Source organism: Monodelphis domestica, chromosome 3, assembly GCF_027887165.1.
Source record: "Monodelphis domestica isolate mMonDom1 chromosome 3, mMonDom1.pri, whole genome shotgun sequence".
In the NCBI taxonomy this organism is placed as follows: Eukaryota; Metazoa; Chordata; class Mammalia; order Didelphimorphia; family Didelphidae; genus Monodelphis; species Monodelphis domestica.
Window position 1 is genome coordinate 15,662,730 of NC_077229.1, and position 19,660 is coordinate 15,682,389.

General features: G+C 55.5%; 1 protein-coding gene across 2 annotated transcripts in view; it reads right to left on the reverse strand.

Annotated features, from left to right (window-relative positions):
- The window catches only part of ZDHHC8 (zinc finger DHHC-type palmitoyltransferase 8), a 71,152-nt gene extending 64,898 nt beyond the window's left edge, over window positions 1–6,254 (reverse strand). For both annotated transcript variants that reach the window (XM_056821393.1, XM_056821394.1), the window contains exon 1: window positions 5,815–6,254. In XM_056821393.1, coding sequence (XP_056677371.1) covers window positions 5,815–5,921 — 107 coding nt within the window. In that variant the 5' untranslated portion in view covers window positions 5,922–6,254. The remainder of the gene's footprint in view (window positions 1–5,814) is intronic.
- Window positions 6,255–19,660: the final 13,406 nt, after the last annotated feature.

Genomic DNA, 19,660 nt, shown 5'->3' on the forward strand with positions numbered 1-19,660 from the left:
TGGACCCCGGGCACCTCTCTGGGAAATGCCTGAAAACCACCACAAATGGTGCCCTACCTCCCCCCTCTTCTCTAGCCTAGCCAACCACGGACCAGACAAGGCCACAGGCTGGGAATCCCAACGAGGGCTGCCCGAGGCCACGTGTGAGAGAACTGACCTGGTCCACCCAAGAGAGGCCACGTGAAGTGAAGACACCAAGATCCAAAGTCTCATGTCCGCTGCTTGCTGCTGTGGACCTTGGGCAAGTCCCCTCTCCTCCCCTGGCCTTCCCCTCCCGGAAAATGGCTTCTTGGGATCCTGCCTGGGCACTGACTGGCTGTGTGGCTGTGGGTGTTAGTGAGCATTCATCATGTTCCTCCCGAGTGAAACGAGGGGGCTGGGGCTCGCTGGCTTCTAGGGCCCCTGCTAATTCTAAATCGGGGTGCGCACGCACATCCTGCCCCTGCTCCTGCTCCATCCTCGTCCAGGACCCCAGACGTTTATTTTCTCTGGATCCCGGGCACCTCTCTGGGATGATCCGCTAGGAAGGGAAGGGATCGTCCCTCCTTGGGGAACTTCCACAAGTGGTCATTAGACTGATGCTGGGGAACTCACTCCCTTCCAGGAACGGGAAGCTCACCATCTCCTTACAAAGGCGGCACGTTCTTTGGGATAGCTCCAGCTGTTGGGGAGTTTGCCTGGAACGCGTGCGTCCCGAGGCAGGGGACGAGGGTTGGTGAAGGCCTGATCGGACGCATCCGAGTCTGGGAAATGGGGTCAGGAATCCGAAGGGGGATCCCCAGGGATCCCGCAAGCTCCTGGGCGCGGGGGGCAGGACTGGCGCTCACACTCTAGTTTGAAAGTCCCTTCAGGGCGGGCCGCCAGAACCCACCGGGGAAGGACATGACGAAAACCAGTGGCAGACGGTCTGCGGGCCTCGGGGTCACAGGGCGGACCACCAGCGAGCAACTCAGCGATGACAGCAACGACCCCAACCCCCCAGGTTACAGTGGGGAAACTGAGGCCAAGAGGGAAGAAATGACTCGATCCCAAGTTCTCTCTGCTGCCAGCCTCACGCGGAACCCACGGGCCGGAGCGAGGAAGCAGGGCAGCCAGTTACTGCTACTAATTCAGGGAGTATTGATCCGGCATCGAGGCCAAGGCTGCCTGCTGGGGTTCCACACCTCCGCTCCTCCCCTGAGGTCAGCAGGAGCTAAAAATAAAATGGGTCTAAGCACAAAGGCCACAGGGGGACTGCCCAGGCAGACCCACATGGCTTGGAGGACGGCTGGACACACTGGGGCTCAGGGGGAGGGAGCCTACCTCTCCCTTTACAGAGGGAGAAACTGAGGCACGGAGAAGGGCTTTGCCCAGAGAGGAGGAGTGTTTAGCCCTGCCCGGCCTTTCTCACATCCTCATCAGCCTCCTGGTGACCAACATGTCCCCATTTGGACCAGAAGCATCTCGAAAGCAAGAGTTAACACAGGATCAAGATTTTGGGGCCAGAAACACCACTGGCGGTCAACTACCTCCACGTCCTCACTGATACAGATGAGCAAACCGAGGCAGAGACAGCAAGGGGCTTGCCCATAATCATATTAGCAAGCAGCCAAGCTGCATTCGAACACAGGTTAGTTTCAGCCCCCTTAAAACAAAGCACAGATCACCTCCCTGCCTGTTGACTTTTTTTATCCTCCTCTGAGGGCCAAAGCCGTCTCCTCCAGGAAGTCCCCCTGACGCTTTCCTTCAAACAGTAACAACCATATCCAGTGACTCAGTGAGTCAGCGAAGCGCCTGTCCCATAGCAGGGGGTGCCTGTTTCTTTCCTTCTGGGGACCTCAGAATTCTTGATTTCCTTTCCAGGTCCCGGGTGTGAATTGTATATGATCTGATCGTTTCCCCAGGACAGCACCCGTCTGCCCCTTCCATGGGGGAAGCCTTCGCCTGCCTGGGGCAGAGGGGGCTGAGGCCTGTCAGCTCCCCTAATTCACCTGGTTTCACCCGTCTGCCAAGACAGTTATATCCGGATGTGGCCTCTGGGAGCTGCCGGGCATGCTGGGTAACAGGTGGGCCCCGAAGGTGGCCGAGCAGCCCTGAGCCTCCCCCAGAGGCCAGTCCTCCCAGGACACCCCACACAGCCCATTGTCTCTCCCACGAGGAAGCGGCCTAGTTCTGCCTTTCTCCCTGGAGCCAGCCTGTGCCATTTGGGGCAGCTCCGAGTGTGAGGAAATCCAGCCTCCGACACCCGGCGATAAGGTCGTGGCCAAGTCATGTAATCTCTGCAAGCCCCAGGAGCCCCTTCACACTCACTCACTGCATTACAGATGGGCTGGGACTTCCGCCCGGCCCAAATCCCAGAGCTGGCCAGGTATGCGCTGCTCGGAGACGCCTCGAGGACGGGGGCTCCACCGCACCTCGTGCCATCTTTCTTGGGTGCCAAGCACAGGGGACTGCAAGCGGCATTAAATACGCGAGTGGCCGGAGCCAGGAGGGACCTGAGACACAGGGGTCCCGCTCCGGCCCCCTCATTCCGTACACGGGAAAACCAGGGACCCGAAAGAAAGAAGGGGGAAATCACAAGAGCCAAAGTCTTCCCTGGCTCCAAGAAACACTGAAGGCAGTGGACAGAACCCAGGACTGGGAGTCAAGAGGACTCAAGTTCAAATTCAGCCTCAATCACTTACTATCTAGGAGACTGGACAAGAAACAACCTGCCTCGGTTTCCTTAGCCTTTAAATGAGAATAATAACAGCCCCAATCTCCTAGGATTAAGGTGAAAATTAAATAATATATGTAGGGGGCTGCTGGGTGGCTCAGTGGATTGAGAGCTAGACTTAGAGATGAGGAGGTCCTGGGTTCAAATGTTGATTCAGACTCTTCCTAGCTGGGTGATCCTGGGCAAGTCACTTAACCCCCATTGCCAAACCCTTAGCGCTTTTCTGCCTTGGAACCCATACACGGTATCATTCTAAGACGGAAGGTAAGGGCTTAAAAAAAGATTCCACCATCTAAACGGAGTCCCTTCACCCCAAATTCCCACACCTTGAGGGGAAACACTGCCCTTGTCTTAGTTCTTCATTTTACAGACGGGGAAACTGAGGCCCAAAGGCCTTGCCCAAAATGAACGCTGTTCATTTATGGGAGAAGAGAGAGCCCAGGCCCCCGCCACCAGAGGGACCAGAGACGCCCTGCAGATCCATCTATAATAGGGTTTAACATTTCCCATTGTGATGAGGCTTAATGGCCACCATCTGCAGCAGGGCTTAACGTCTGGTCCGGCCCCCTCCCATCGGTGACAGGGTTCAATCTGTCGTCTGCCCACAGGCTAATGATAGGCAGCACATCTGGAGTTTGAAAGCAAAGGCCCCCGGCCCAAGAAGGCATCATTCAATTTGCAGAGAAGGAAGCAGGAGTCCCCCGGAAACACACACTGAGGGCAGCCCTCGAATCCGGGTCCTCTATCACCAACGGCAGCCCCCTTTCCATCAGCCGGCCTCTTGGCTAGCCACCGAGCTCGTCCTATCCCATGGAGGCAGACAGGTGATTCTTGGTCTAAAAGGGAGGCTCACACTGAGGAAGGCTCTCTTCTAAGGTCACACAGTAAATGCGAGGCAAGGCCGGGTGCACACTAGAGGTCTTCTGGTTCTTGGGAGTCAGTGGTAGAGGGGGAAGCGCTCGGCTTGGAGTCAGGAAGACCAGAGTTCAAAGCTGACCTCATACAAACTACTATGGGTGACCCTGGGCGAGTCACTCGACCTCCGTCTGCCTCAGTTTCCTCAACTGCAAGGAAAGGATCCTAACAGCATCGCCCTCCTTGGGCAAGTCACTCGACCTCCATCTGCCTCAGTTTCCTCAACTGCAAGGAAAGGATTCTAATGGCGTCTCCCTGCTGGGGCATAGAAAGTGCTTTGCAAAGCTTAAGGGAAATGGGGACGAAAGCCATCGCCATTATTATTAGCACTTAAACAAAGTCTCCTTTTCCAACTCTCGGGAGAGGGCAGCCGGGGGTGCCGGCTACGAGGGCAGGGGACGGCCTGGCAAGTCCTGTTGGGGCCGCGCTTTGGGGGAGGCCTCCAGCTCTGCGATTCGGGGGTTCCGGGGTGATGGGGAAGCCGCGAAGTCATGAGTTTCCCCCGTCCATGGGTGGCTCCCCTCCAAGCGGGCGTCCTCAGACTCCGAGGCTGGCCTGGAGCATTATTAGAAGTGGGATAGGACAACCCCTCCCTCAAGGGGGGATGGAGGTGGCATGAAGGTGACTGGCCACCCTGTCCTGGGTGACGCTCGTCTCCCCTCCCATAAACCCCCCCAACGACCCAACAAGCTCTGCTGGTGTCAGGCTGACGATGCGGATGGCCAGGCTTCGGCCCTCCTCAATGCTGGTTATGGGGCGCCCCCAACCCCCGCCAAGTTCCCTGCCACACTGCTCTTGCCTAATTCTTGGGCAGCACCAGGCGCCTCTCCCTCAGCTCCCCCTCCTTGAAACTGGGGTATTCCGTGCCAGCACCTCCGGGAGAGTATTCAGGGCAGACAAGCTCCTTCCTCTAGGTGATGCCAAACAAAGACTAAAGAACTGGGAGGTCATGGGAGCCCATTTACAGAGCAGGAGACTGAGGCCCGGGGAGGGCTGAGCATGGAGGGGAGCAGCGATTCCACAGCGCCCGGGCTCTAAAGTGGGGAAGCTCTTTCCACCCAGCACCCATGAGACGGGAAGCCGGAGAACGGCTTAGTGCCATTTTCCAGAAAGGAAAAGTGAGGCTGGAGGGAGAAGGAAGTGGCTGGCCCAGTCGGCTCCCTCATGGTGCTCCAGGGCAGCTGGTTCTGATGTCCCAGGGCACCGGCCCACCTCTGGGGAGAAGGCTGGAGAGCTGGGACCCTGTCGGAGGCTCCCGGGAGCCCATTTTACAGGTGAGGAAACTGAGCCCCCGAGGCGCCCAAGGCCACGCATGGCACAGCTGGAGCCCGTGGCCAGGCTGGATGCTGGCTGGTCACGCCTCTCTCCAGGCTGGGGTAAGTCTGGCCGAGGTGACCCAGGGCCAGTCCTGAGCCGCTCCAAGAGCCATTCCACCGCCCCAGGCCCAAAGCAGACAGCCTCAGAACTCAACCTGGCCTGCCCCAGAGCGCCAATCCGGGAAGGGGAGGGCGACGCCAGAGCCCCCAGGAGGGCTCTGATCTCCGCCTGGAACCAAGCATTAGGAGCCTAGAACACCTGAGCTGCGAGGAGCCGCCGGCGGAACCCAGAACCAGGCTTCCCGGCCGGGGAAAGGACTTGCCCAAGGTCACCAGCCAGGACGGAACCGAGGCTCTGGGCGGCCCCCCACCCGCAGCCTCGCCTGCCTCGGGAGCCTCCTCAGGCTGGGAGTTGTGACTGACAAGCCCGGGCGGGCGGGCGGGCGGCAGGAGCCAATGACAGAGGACGTGCTGCCCAGGAAATCTGAACTGCAGTTCTCTCCAGCCAGACGCGGTGGCCTACCGAGCCGGCCCGGCTGGAGGGGCCCCGGGGCCGGGGGCTGCCTCTGACCGCCCAGGGCCCGGCCGAAGCCCCCGGAAGCCCGGCTCACGGGCCGCCTCCATTCCTCCGGTCCCTCAGCCAGGCGGGCGGCTGCAGGACCCCTCAGCCCCCGCCCCCTCCCCCGGCCAGCCCCGCCAGCCGCAGCCTCCCGCAGCCCCACACGGCCCCCTCCCAGCAGCCCCCGGGAGCCGGCCGCCGGGAATGGGGTGGGGAGCCAGCGGGGGCGCCCCCGGCGGCCAGAGGCTGGAGGGCTGGGGCTCTCCAGGCCGCAGCCTCCCGCTTTCCGCCCGGGCCAGGAGGGTCCCCGGCGCCCAGCGCGCACTCACGTGAACACGAAGAAGAGCGTGGAGGCGCCCACCAGGAGGGCGGCGGCCGTGGACACGGGGATGTACTTGGTGGGCTTAAACCTCTTGCCGGTGCCGAGGCCGGGCATCCTGTGGCTTCCACATCCCTCCGGGCCCCGGCGGGCGCGGGTGCGGGCGGCGGCGGCGGCAGGGGCGGGCACGCAGGGCCGCGGCCCCGCTCCGGCCGCCCGCTCGGCCTGAGACGCGGCCTCGGACCCCGAGCCGGAGCCGGTGGGGTTGGCGGCTGCGCCGGCGGCAGCAGCGGCTGCGGCTGCGGCTGCGGCTGCGGCGGGACGTGGGCCGGCCAGGGCACAGCAGGAACGGCCGGGCCGGGCTGGAGTGGAGCGGAGCGGGCGCGGGAGGGGACGCGGGACGGCTGGGGGGCGGGCGCGGGGAGGGACTGGGACCAGCTGACCCGCGGCGGCGGCGGCGGCGGCAGCGGCAGCGGCGGCGGCGCAGGAAATCCCACCCACCCAGGCGGGCCAGCCCAGGCTGATGTCAGCGCCCCTTAAGGTAGCGCCGCCGCTGCCGAGGCCCGACCGGCCGCTTGCGGCACCACCCACGCGCATGGGCACCCTGGCACCGCCCGCTCCCAGGCCAGGACACGCGAGGGGAAAGGGTGCCAGCCCCCCAGCTGGGACGCCCTCCGCCAGCCTCAGTTTCCTCCTTGTAAGTGGGGGCATCCGAGCGGAGCCTCCCGGGACTGTGGGCACTTGTCTCCACGAGCCCCTTGCCAACCTTAAAGCCTGTGGCACGAGTGCCCACACACCCATCGCCAGCTGCCCAGCCCGGCCCCATCTCCCACATGGCTGGCCTTCCACCCGCCCTCAGTGCCAAGCAGGAGAGCCTGGATCCAGATCCTCCATGTACCACCTCTGACAAATGCCTTCATCTCCCAGCCTCAGTTTCCTCCTCCTTCTCTTCCCCTTCTAAGCCAATGACCCTCTGGTGGCAGCCATCCGGGAAGATGGGAGAGGAAAGCAGACGAGACATGGGGCGCTCTCATTCCCTCTGTGTGACCTTGAGCAGGTCCTTTCCCCTCCCATTCTCTCTCTCTCTAATGAGAACTCCCGAGGCTGTGAGCCTGCCTCCTTGCCAAGTCACAAAGTTAGCCCAGGCCGGAAGGGAGCCCACCTCACCGGGGACCCTCTTGGGCTTTAACACCTTGGGGCCAACCTTTGACCAAATGGCCTCTGAGCTAAGCCCTGAGGAGCCTGGACCTTTCCAGGAAGGCCTCCTCAACGGGGCAAAGATGAGAAAAGACTGAAATGATCCATGAAGGCGAGACTGCAGGCAGGCGGGCTCCCTGGTGGAGGCATTCAATCTCCTGGGAAAACAGTAAGAGAAGAGTACATGAACTGGGACAGCCTTTGACCCAGGGATAGCACTTCTGGGCACACCCCCCAGGGGGCCCAAAGCCAAAAGGTGGCACCCCCTCATCTCACTCTCTGAGAGCCCTGTGGGGCGCCAGAGGGGCTTCTCCACATCTCCCCTCATCTGGTATCTGAGGGGCTGGTGTTCGTGCTCCCAGCTGATGGGCTCCCCCAGTTTTACTGGCAGCAGGCCTGGAATAGCACCCACCAGGATGGGCGAATGTGCCCCTGCGCTAATAGATCATTTGTGGACACAACTGCTCTTACAGAGAAGTTAGCGGCTGAGAAGGAAGGGAGGGAGGGAGGGAGGAAGGAAGGAAGGAAGGAAGGAAGGAAGGAAGGAAGGAAGGAAGGAAGGAAGGAAGGAAGGAAGGAAGGAGGGAAGGAGGGAAGGAGGGAGGGAAGGAAGGAAGGAAGGAAGGAAGGAAGGAAGGAAGGAGGGAAGGAGGGAAGGAGGGAGGGAGGGAAGGAAGGAAGGAAGGAAGGAAGGAAGGAAGGAAGGAAGGAAGGAGGGAAGGAGGGAGGAAGGAAGAAAGGAAGGAAGGAAGGAAGGAAGGAAGGAAGGAAGGAAGGAAGGAAGGAAAGAGGAAGGAAGGAAGGAAGGAAGGAAGGAAGGAAGGAAGGAAGGAAGGAAGGAAGGAAAGAGGAAGGAAGGAAGGAAGGAAGGAAGGAAGGAAGGAAGGAAGGAAGGAAGGAAAGAGGAAGGAAGGAAGGAAGGAAGGAAGGAAGGAAGGAAGGAAGGGATGGGGAGGAAGGAAGGAAGAGAGGGAGGAAAGAAGGAAGGAAGGAAGGGACCATCCTGGGAAATCCTTTCATGCTCCCTTCTGGATCTCTTTCTACTGTCATCAGTCCTTCTGACCCATCAACCAGCCAGAAGATCTTTCCTCATCAGAGTACCAACTCTGAGTTCTTGTGGCCCAAACCCACTTCCAGTTCCAAGGAGACATGGAAGAGTGTGCATTATCTTTATAAGCCACGAGGAAGGAAAAATGTGCTCTAAGGGCTGGGAACTCATTAGCCAACCTCGTTATACCCAAATACTACTCATAGCCGCTCTTTTGTGGAATTAAGAATTGGCAACAAGGGGTTGGGGATGGGGTGCCCATCAGATGAACGAGGCCCAAACACATGGTGGTACCTGTCTTTATATATGCCATGGATGGAATATAATTGATTATAATTGAACCATATGAAAAGAGGAATATGGCAAATTCAGAGAAACTGGGGCAGCTGAGTGGCTCAATGGCTAGGGAGCCAGGAGATGAGAAGTCCTAGGTTCAAATCTGGCCTCCGACACTTACTAGCTGTGTGACCCTGGGAGAGTCACAACCCCAATTGCCAAGCCCTTAACACTTTTCTGACTTAGAACTGATTCTTAGAATTGATTCTAAGAAGGGAGGGGTTAAAAAAAATGAACCAATGAAGAATGAAGGAAGAAAGCAGAAGTGGATGCTAGGGATCCTGGGTGGTCATATATACATAATAAAGGAATTGAGGTTTAGGATGATACCTTAAAACTTCTTTATTTACCCCTGTTTATTCCTTTGACTCATGCTCATCCCCCTCCATTTTTTAAAACTAGCCAATGCGGGTGAAGTGACTTACCCAGGGTCACATAGCTAGGAAGTGTTTGAGGTCATATTTGAATCCAGGACCTCCCATCTCTGAACCTCACTCTCAATCCATTTAGCCACCCAGCTGCCCCCTCCATCCCCCCCCCTATTTTTATAGGAGTCCAAAGGGAATCTTGGAATTGAGGAAACCTAGGGGATTCAGCCCCAGAAAGCCTCTGGTGGTTTGTTAAAAAGGAAGCACCTTATGTTTCTGAAAGGCTACAGTTTTGGAACTGCACAATGCAGGGATTTTCTAACTCTAAGTCAGATGGGATCTTGCAGCAGAGACCTTGACCAGGATGTTGAGCCCCAAGAATAAACTTAATAACTTCAGAGGGATCTTGGTGGTATTTGATGTGCCAAAAAAACTTTAACCCTTGGGAGCAGAGTCTCCCTTTAGAGTCAAAAATCATAGGCTATAGGGAGACTCAAGGCTATAGGAAAAGACAGTCCATTCTCTTTTTTTGTTCATACATTTCTTTGATGATGTTCTTTAGACCCCTTCTATGTAATTCTTCATCTCTTTGTGCTCACCACGTGCCTCTCTGTTGTCCTCTGGCTGAGACTCTACTTCAGTTCTTTGGAAACTGGAATGTTCCATGACTCAAACACACAGAACGTTACAAGAAAAATACTGGCATTAGAAAGATAGGCCTTTGTGTCGGGGAGGAACTTGGAATCACTCAAAGAACCGAAGGTGTGGCTCGCGGGCTGTCTCTGCGCCCAGCTTCTGACTGGGGCTCTAGTCTTTAGCTGAGGTGATCTCTCTTCCCCTTAAAGGAAGAATGGACTCGGTCATCCCTCTTTTAGTTTAATGCCCAAAGATGGAAGCTCCAGCTCTTCTTAGAGAAGCAGGAGCCCCACACTCTCACTTGTTAATAAGACAAAAGCCGTACTCACCTTTCCTCCCTCCCATTAGGGTTTTCCCCAAGTAGACAGCCTGGTGCTCCAGGCACTAACCACTGGCTTCTGCAATAACACAACTCAAGGTGAGTAGGCCCTCCTGCCAGCCAATGGGAGTGGAGAAGGGAATTATCACAGTTTGAGAACTGCCACCTCTGCTGCTCTTGGGCAAGTCACTTGGTTTCCCTGGGCCTCAGTGCTCTCCCCTGTGCAAGAAGAGGTGCAACAAGATGGCGCCTGGACTCTGTGGTTCTAGGACAGAGCTAGAGGAATGGTTCCTGCCATAAAATGGGAGCTCCTAAGGGCAGGGAGGCTGGATGGGCCCTTAAGAAAGGCTGGTTTGGTTATGGCTGATGGGAAGAGCCCCCACGCCCAGGATGCCAAGGACAGTTGAAGCCTTTTTTTAGCAGAGTCAATCCAAGTGACCTGTGGGTATAAGACAAATGAAATGGGGGGGGGGGCCTGACTTCTGCCTAAAACCCTAGGTCCAACCTGCTCCCCCCCTCAACAGGCACACACACAAAACCTGTTCCTCAGCCTCTCTCCACTCGGTTGTTGAGTCACTTCAGGCACAGCCTCGTTTGGGTTCTTCTTGGTGGAGATCCTGGAGTGGTTTCCCACTTCCTTCTACAGCTCATTTGACAGATGAGGAAACTGAGACCAATGGGGGAAGTGACTTGCCCAGGGTCACCCATCTAGAAAGTTTCCCAGTTCAAGTCTCCATCCACTGCACCACCTTGCTGTCCAGAGACTATACTCTGCTTGACCATTAATGAGTACATACAAAAGGATGTGTGGTAAAGTGGGGTGAGATCTGGGTTCAACCAGTTGCTAGCCATGGATCTGGCTGAGCAGCTGCCTCTTGGCCCAGGCCCAGTGGGTGGCTCCTCCCAGCCCTCTCTGCCTTCATTGGTCCAGAACACCCAATGAACTCTCCTGACACTGGCTTCATCCCACCTTGGGAGGTGAGAGGGGCAGGAGGGGACCTCAGAGGCGATCTGAAGAAGTCAGCTCAAGTCTTCAACAAGCTTTCTTTCTTTCTTTCTTTCTTTCTTTCTTTCTTTCTTTCTTTCTTTCTTTCTTTCTTTCTTTCTTTCTTTCTTTCTTTCTTTCTTTCTTTCTTTCTTTCTTTCTTTCTTTCTTTCTTTCTTTCTTTCTTTCTTCCTTCCTTCCTTCCTTCCTTCCTTCCTTCCTTCCTTCCTTCCTTCCTTCCTTCCTTCCTTCCTTCCTTCCTTCTTTCTTTCTTTCTTTCTTTCTTTCTTTCTTTCTTTCTTTCTTTCTTTCTTTCTTTCTTTCTTTCTTTCTTTCTTTCTTTCTTTCTTTCTTTCTTTCTTTCTTTCTTTCTTTCTTTCTTTCTCTCTCTCTCTTTCTTTCTCTCTCTCTTTCTTTCTCTCTCTCTCTTTCGTTCTTTCTTTCTTTCTTTTCTTTATTTCTTTCCCTCCCTCACCTTTCATCTTAGACTCAATACTGTAGATTTGTTCCAAGGCAGAAAAGTGATAAGAACTAGGCAATAGGGCAATGACTTGCACAGGGTCACACAGCCAGGAAGTGTCTGAGACCAGATTTTAACCTAGCACCTCCCATCTCTAGCCTGGCTCTCCATCCACTGAGCCACCCAGCTGCCCCCTCAACAAGAATTTTTAAAAAAATGTTATTTAATTAGATGATTTAGAATATTTTGGTTAGAAGACTCATGTTCTTTCTCTCCCCTCCCCCCAACCCCTTCCCATATCTAACGTGTAATTCCACTGGGTTTTACCTATGTCATTGATCCAGACCTATTTCCATATTATTGATATTTTCACTAGTGATTGCTTAGAGTCTACATCCCCATTCATGTCCCCATCAACCCATGTGATCATGTTTGTCTTCTGGGTTTCCCATCCCACAGTTCTTCCTCTGGATGTGGATAGCTTCTTCCTCATAAGTCCCTCTGAATTGTCCTGGATCACTGCATTGCTGCTAGTAGAGAAGTCCATTACATTAGATTGTGCCACAGTGTATCAGGCTCTGTACAAGGTTCTCCTGGTTCTGCTCCTTTCGCTCTGCATCACTTCCTGGAGGTTGTTCCAGTTCACATGGAATCCCTCCACTTTATCATTCCTTTGAGCACAATAGTATTCCATCACCAACAGATACCACAATTCAACAAGCATTAAAAAAAAAAAAAAACCTTCACCTTCTGTCTTACAATTGGTGCTCAGTATCTATGCCAAGGCAGAAGAGTGGTAAGGGCCAGGCGGTGGGGGTGAAGTGACTCTCCCAGGGTCACCCAGCTCAGAAGGGTCAGAGGTCAGATTGGAACCCAGGACCTCCCCCTCCAGGCCTGGCTCTCTTGCTCCCCCTCAACCAGCATTTCTTAAGCAGCCAGTGCATGCCCAGTATTGTGCCAAGCCCTCAGGATACAAGGAAAGGCAACAGAGAGTCCTGCCTAGCCTAGCTAGGAGCTCCAGAAACGATGGGCAAAGGGGTGAAATAGGGCATGTGCTGGAGGTGACTAACAGAGGGAAGGTGTGAACACTGAGGGATAAAGGGGGAGAGCATTCCAGGAAGGGGGGGCAGCCAGTGAACACTGCGAATATCACTGTTCCCCCCTGCCCTCCAAGAATCCCCTAATGAGGAAGACTATGGGGGGGGGTTCTTGAGGAGCCCCAGCCAAGACTGGCTATTTGGCCACTTCCCCTTGTAGCCCTCCCACATGGCTTCTGTGTGGCGTCCAGGCTTTCTTTCCTCTTCTCTCTCTGGGTCTTGATTTTCTCACCTGGAAACTGGGGCTAAAAAACACTCTACCTGCTCCCTGGGGGGCGGGGGGAAGCCATGCCACCTCCCTAGAGGCAAGACTTGGAAGCAGAACATCCTGGGTTCAAATCCTCCTTCCCCTCCACACCCGTACTTTCTAGCCCCAGGACCGCAGGGAAGAGTGGCCTGCTCTATGTTGGTAGTTGTTGCAGCCCTGCGAAATTCTTCTGGATGGCTTTGGGGTTTTCTAGGTAGAGACACTGCAGGGGATGGCCAGATGGGGCAACAGGGGCAGCCTGCGGAAGTGACTTGTTGGGGTCCCCTAGCTGGTAGCAGCAGCAGCAGCAGTAGTAACAGCTGGTGTGACTTAAATGAAACAGTGGCTTTGCCCAATGCAGTCCTGGGCTCTGGGACCTCAGAAATCTCTTCCGGAGGCAGCAGAGAAAGGAAGTGACTGGTCCAAGGTCACCTGGCTAGTAAACAAGGGTCTGAGGCCTCGGGGTGTGTGTGGGGGCTCTGCCCACATGGGAGGAAGTGCTCCAGAAAGGCAGGTGGCAGGCCCTGTTCCCTCTGCCCTGAAAGGGCCTGCGGCCAGCATCAAGAACTGCTCACCGAAGGCCCCCCCCTCTTCATTCAGCCCCTCTGTGGCCTGGAAGCAGCTCACTGGCTCAGGGACTAGGGCCTGGAGTCAGGAGGTCCTGGGTTCAAATTTGACCACGGACACTTCCTGGCGGCGTGACCCTGGGCATGTCACTTCACCCCCATGGCCCAGCCCTTAGAACAATCTGTACTACTGATTCTTAGATAAAGGGAAGAGGATTCTTTGGGGTTTCAAGTGTGTCCTGTGTACACTGCTTCCTGGAGATCCGGGTGTTAAACATTTACCAGAACCCTCCTGGCTGGTCCTCAGCTCCAGGGAGTGCAGTGAATAGAGAGCCTGGCATGGAGTCAGGAAGACCTCAGTTCCAATGTAGCCTCAGACACTCGGAGCTGTGTGACCCTGGACCCGTTGCTTTACTCTGTTAGCCTCAGTTTCCTCATCTGTAAACAATGGGCTGGAGAAGGAAAAGGCCAGCCACGGCAGGATCTTTGCCAAGAAGCCCTCCCCTGGGGGCCCAAAGCAAGGAGCCCGCCAGGATTTCAGCCCCACAAACCGCACTGCTGGAGGGAGGCGTTGGGGCTGGAGTGACAATTCTGCATGGAAAGGGCCAAAGTGTGCCCACAATCCCAGCATCCTCTCTGACTGTGCTGCCCAGAGCCCAAGCCTAGTGCAGAGGGGGAACAGCCACTCCGGCGTACCTTCAAACTCTCCCAGATCCCAGGATTCCATGGGGGATTGTGGGGCCCTCGATGGCCATTTGGAATCAGTGCATTCCCAAGGTGCTGAGCATCACTGGACTTCTTAGGAGGCAGCTGAGAACCATGGGAAAAGCGGGGCCCACCTTCCCATCCCAGCCCTGTTCTATGTAACCTGGGTGACTTTTGGAAAATCCCTGAGCCTCAGTTTCTACCTCTGTAAGAGAAAGGAGTTCTATTAGACAATCTCTAGCTAGGTGGCTCAGTAGACAGGGTGCCAGGCTGGAGTCAGGAAGACTCCTCTTCCTGCATTCCAATCTGGCCTCACTGGATAAGCCACTTCACCCTGCTTGACTCAGTTTCCCCCATCTGTCAAATGAGCCAGAGAAGGAAATGGCAAACTATCTGTGTGACTCTTGGAGAGCCACTTCACCCTGCTTGACTCAGTTTCCCCACCTGCCAAATGAGCCAGAGAAGGAAAAGGAACCACTCTGGTATCTCTTTCAAAAAAACCCCAAATAGATCACAAAGAATCGGACATGGTGACAACAAATTTGGTACCTCTGAGGGAGAAAAAGAGCTCATTGTGGCTGGGTGTTTTGTTCAGGGCCTGGCAGAGGGCACCGAGCCCCAGTGGAGGTGGAGCCCTCGTGATGGCATCATGGCTCTGACACCCACAGGACTTCTCTGGGAGTCGATTTCTTCCTCGGTGAAGGGGCTGAGCTGCCTGGGGCTCCCTGGGGCCCTGGTGCACCTCCTCTACTGGCCCGACCCCCCATGAAGGGGATTTCCTTTTGCGTGGCCAGCCGGGTTTCTGGTTTCTTCTGTTTTCTCATTTTCTCGGTGGTTGGCAGAGGGAGGAGGTTGGGAATGGAAAAACCCGACAAGAGAACTTTTGCATTTCATCCCTGGAACTCCTGGAGGGGAGGAGTGGCAAGGCCAGCCCTCCCCGTTCCCATTCCTTGGGCCATTTGAGCTTCACACTTTGCCAAGGGCTTTCTCCACAACAGACCAGTGAGAAAGGGAGTTGGCCAAGTATTGTGCCCATTTTATAGGTGAACAACCCCAAGGCTCAGAAAGGGAGGGATTTGCTATGGCCGCACAGAGGGTGGATGCTGGAGGTGGGATGCAGGCTCTGATTTCTCCTGACTGAGCCTGGGGCTCTTCTCACAAGAAATCCTAAAGACTGGAGCCCGTGTTTCATAGAAGAGGAGATCGAGGTCCAAGTAGACCCAGATCTGCCCCTACTTTCTAGTCATTCATCTCCCAGCCTAAGAGAAATCTTTTCTGTGACGTTGGGTCCCTCCGTCTTTACAAACCAGTGGGGAGCATGGAAAAGCACCGCCCCGGAGGGAAATGGGGGCCCGGGGTCCTGGGCTCGGCCATACCCCCAAAGAGCCCCGTGACCTTGGCCAAATCCCTTCCTCTCTCCAGGCGTCCAGTGTTCTCTCCTGTAAAATGAAGGGTTGGGCTGGATGAGAGCCTGCGCCCTGGGGAGAGGCCTGGAGAAGGCAAAAGTGGGGGCTGCCCTCCCTGTGCTGATGGGGAGCTCTGGGGACCCCCCCCGGCCCTCACACCGCAGCCAGCCAAAGAGCTGGGCTGACCCCGGCGTGCTCGGCCATTGGCTGCTGCTGTACTATGCCGTGCGAGCCTGGGCTAAAGGAAATCAGCCTCTGAGCCCACCGGAGGCAGGCCAGGCGAGGCAGGAAATCCCACCCATCGGCACAGGCTGGCAAAGGGCTTAAGGTGGAACTGGCCTCCCTTCCCTTCCCAGGACCCCTGGCAAGGAGGCAGCTTAGAGGCCGCCTCTGTCCATCCCCGTGTTTTACGGAGGGCAGATCTTAGAATATAAGCTGTCAGGGCTGGAGGGAACCTAGAACAGGGGGCGTCAGGGCTCAGAGGGGGCCTAGAACAGGGGGTGTCAGGGCTCAGAGGGGGCCTAGAACAGGGGGTGTCAGGGCTCAGAGGGGGCCTAGAACAGGGGGTGTCAGGGCTCAGAGGGGGCCTAGAACAGGGGGCGTCAGGGGCTGGGAGGGACCTAGAATGGGGGGTGTCAGGGGCTGGGAGGGGGCCTAGAACAGGGGGCGTCAGGGGCTGGGAGGGGGCCTAGAACAGGGGGTGTCAGGGGCTGGGAGGGGGCCTAGAACAGGGGGTGTCAGGGGCTGGGAGGGGGCCTAGAACAGGGGGTGTCAGGGGCTGGGAGGGGCCTAGAACAGGGGGTGTCAGGGGCTCAGAGGGGGCCTAGAACAGAGAGAGGCCATGACTGAGGAACGTTAGCCTGGGGGGGGGGGCTTAAAATCATCCAGCAGATGGGCTCTCCAGCCTTGGGCACTGAATGAGCTCCCTAGACCCTCCTGGACATTCGGGATCCCCTCGCCTGGGTCCCTGCCTGCATCTGGTGAGGCAAACAAGGCTTCAGGGATGATTGTCCCCATTTAACAGAGGCTCCGAGTGAGGAAGCAGAGGGCACCCTGCCCAGGCTTGGGCTCCTCCTGTGCCCCTCCACGCTGGGTGTGATTGCTGCTGGCCGCCTCCTAATCCTGTCCTCCTCCCAGGGTGCTGGCTCCAGGCTCTGCCCCCAATCCCTTAATCTGATCCTGAGGGGAATCTTAGGGCGATGTCAATAGGACCTGATGCCCCCTGAGGCCCCTGGCAGCCTGGAGAGGGCAGCCACACAGTATGGCCAGAGTGCCAGCTGGCCTTGAAGCCAGGAAGAACTCGGGTTCAGATCCCAGCCTGGCCATTTATTAGTTGGGTGAATGTGAGCCAAGGACTTCCCTTCCCTGCCTCAGTTTCTTCCTCTATAAAATGGGGCTTTCCCAGCTCCCTGCCCCACAGAGCTTGGCTGACATTCCTGCCCCACTGTGGGGGTGCACCACCATGACCCTGCTGATGGGGGGGGGGGCTCTCCCCGGCACCAGCCCTCTAGGATGCCACCAACCTGAAGCCGGGCCCCTTTTGTGGCTCGGAATCCAGCCTCGTTAGAGGTGGAGCCCTCAGCATTTTATTTTTGACGTGACCCACCTTTTCTCCGATGCTTTCAGGCATGAGTGTCAGGAACCCAGTCGAGACCCTTTGAGCAACTGGAAGCTCTCTTCCAGGGCCTGCCTCGGAGGGGAATTTCTCAGAAATCCTCACTTTAGGAGAATCTGAGGGGCCCCCCTCTCTCCCCAGGTTCCATGTCTTTTTGTTTCCTCTTAACTGTTTCGAGATGTTGGGAATCTCCTTCTCAATGATTAGTAAGATTATGGCAGTCAGAGGACCTGGGCTCAAATCTTGCCTCTGGGGCTTATAACGGGTGACTTTAGACAAGTCACATCATCCCTGGGCCTCAGTTTCCTCATCTGTAAAAGGAGGGGTTGGCAGGAGGATGGCTGCCCAGATCCCTCCCATCCTTAGAGCTCTGATGAGAAAATGACAATTCCCCCCTTTTACAGATGCGGAAGCTGAGGTCCAGAAGGAAGTGCTTTGCCTGTGGTCCTAGAGAGGAACTCTCCTTCAGCAGGGAAGTCCGCTTCCAGGGTTTCTTCCGGAAGCCAGGCTGAGCTGTTTGATGACCCCTGAAAAGCAGACAGTCGTGCTGCCAGTCTCCATGACTGCGCTAACATGGACGGCCAGCAAATTCCCCCTCAGGGAATCTCTGGTTTCCTTGGTGGGAGGGCTCAAACCCCAGGCCTTTCCTGGTCTCTTCTGGATACATGGTGTGTTCTTTTGGTTGTCAGTAGGCCTGGAACCCAACTGGTCATTGTCCTTCGTCCTTAAGAGGACCAAAATGGCGTCACTTGAGCACAAACTGGATTTAAGAGAGGCAGTTGTCCCTGGAACACAGTAGGGGCTCAATAAATGCTTGCTGAATTGGATGAAGGTCGTTGGCCTCCAGAAGGCACATTTATTGGCCTGATCATGGTTTTCTGAGGTGATAAAAATGGGGTGAAGGGAGGGACGCAGGTTCTGGGTTCAAAACCTGGCACCGACAGGCTCCTGGGCGAATTACAGGATCCCAGCAGCTCAAAGTTGGAAGGTCCTCAGAGGCCTCCGGGCCAACCTTCACCTGAACAAGAATTTCCTCTATGATGTTCCCCGGGGAGGACTCACCCCACCTTTCCCCCCACCCCCTCCCCTGGACAACTTATTAGAGAGATGGAGGAAACAGGGATGGGGAGAGGCACCGAACCTGTGATTCCTTCAATGGCTGTGGTTCAGTCATGCCTGACTCTGTGAACCCATGAGGGGTTTTCTTGGCAGAGGCCCTAGAGTGGTTGGCCATTTTACAGATGAGGAAATGGAAGTTAATGGGGTTAAGTGACTCACTCAGGGTCACACAGCTAGTTTGCCATTTCCTTCTCTAACTCATTTTACAGATGAGGAAATGGAGGCAAACTGGGTGAAGAGACTTATCCAGGGTCACAGAGCTCTTAAGGCTGGATTTGAACTCAGGAAAGTCTTCCTCCATTCAGGCCTGGCACTCTATGCACCACGGTACCACCTAGCGGCCCATTTTGTGAGGTGCGATTTGCTTATAGCCAATCTCCCATCGATCTTACTTTCCAATGGGAGCCTCAACTTCCACCGCTATAAAATGGGGTGATGAATTCTCTCCTGACCACAGAGGGGAGTTTTCAGAAAGTAGCTGTTGCCCCATGACTTACGGTGACTCTGTAGCCCCTATTCATCCATTGGAGAGGCACTGAGTGGGCTCTCAGGGGAGGAGTGTGCCACATTGAAGAAGCAGTTTAGTAGCTTGACCTGTTTAGAAAGGTTCAAATGGAGACCACCAGAATGATGGTGGGCATCAAGCTCATTACTTGGGAGGATGGTGGAAGGCCTGTAGAAAACTCTTTTAAAACTCCTTCCCATCTGGGTGTTCTGCCACCCTCTCCCTCTGTTTCTCTCCTCTCTCCCTCTCCCTCTGTCTGTCTCTGTGCATATATAATGTACCTCTCATATACATTGTCTATATTCTCTATCTCAGTGGAATAGATGGCGCTGCTCCCCATGACTATATATATGTAGATTTATCCTGTCCCTCATGCATCCGCACCGACTTGCCCTCCCTCCCAGCCAGCTCTCTTCTGTCTCTCATCTCTCTGCCTTTTCACACCTTTTCCTCTAGGACTAGAAAACACCTTTTTCATTAAAACGTCACCTTTATTTGGCCAGTGTGTTCAGTTCCAACCTTACGGTGTCCTCAAGTCGGCCTGAGCTCAAACATCCTTGGCCCTCCCCAGTCCCCACTCATCAAGTGTCCTGGTTTAGTGCATCAAGTAGGCTTTGGAGCCCACCTTGGCCACGTGGAAGAGAATCCGCCATTCCCAGAGTGATGCACCGGAAAGTTGTGGGCAGAGAGTGGTGCTGCCAATGCCTGGCACAGTCCTATTGAGCTGGAGCCCTTGCGTTTAGCTTAGGCTGAGGAATGGCTGATTCCGGGGTGAGAGACATTGCCATTTGACACCCCAACGTGGAGTTGAAAGAGCAACTGCGTTTTTTACAAAAGGGCTGACAAGAACCTTTGTGGGAGACGGTATCAGTATGGCGGACCCTAAAATGGTTTAGCAATGGCAACAGCACTCAGGCTTTCTCCTGAACTTTACAACCCGTGTGCGCCCAAAGAAAGGCCCCCCCCACCCCCTCCCCTGGAAGAACAGGAGGCTGATCGAATGCTCTGGGCTATTAACGGTAACAGAAATTGAAAAGCGAAAAGGAAAGAACATTTGAATTTACATACATGTTAGAATGAAGCGATACTTTTTTTAATCCCTGGATTTTCCATCAACACTCTCCTTCGGCTGTTAATCAAACAAGTTTCAGATGCTTCTCGGGCACAGGCCAATTCATGGAAGATAGACGGATGAAGAGAGTATAGTGGAGCATTTATAAGCCATTCCCTCTGTGCCGCACGCTGTG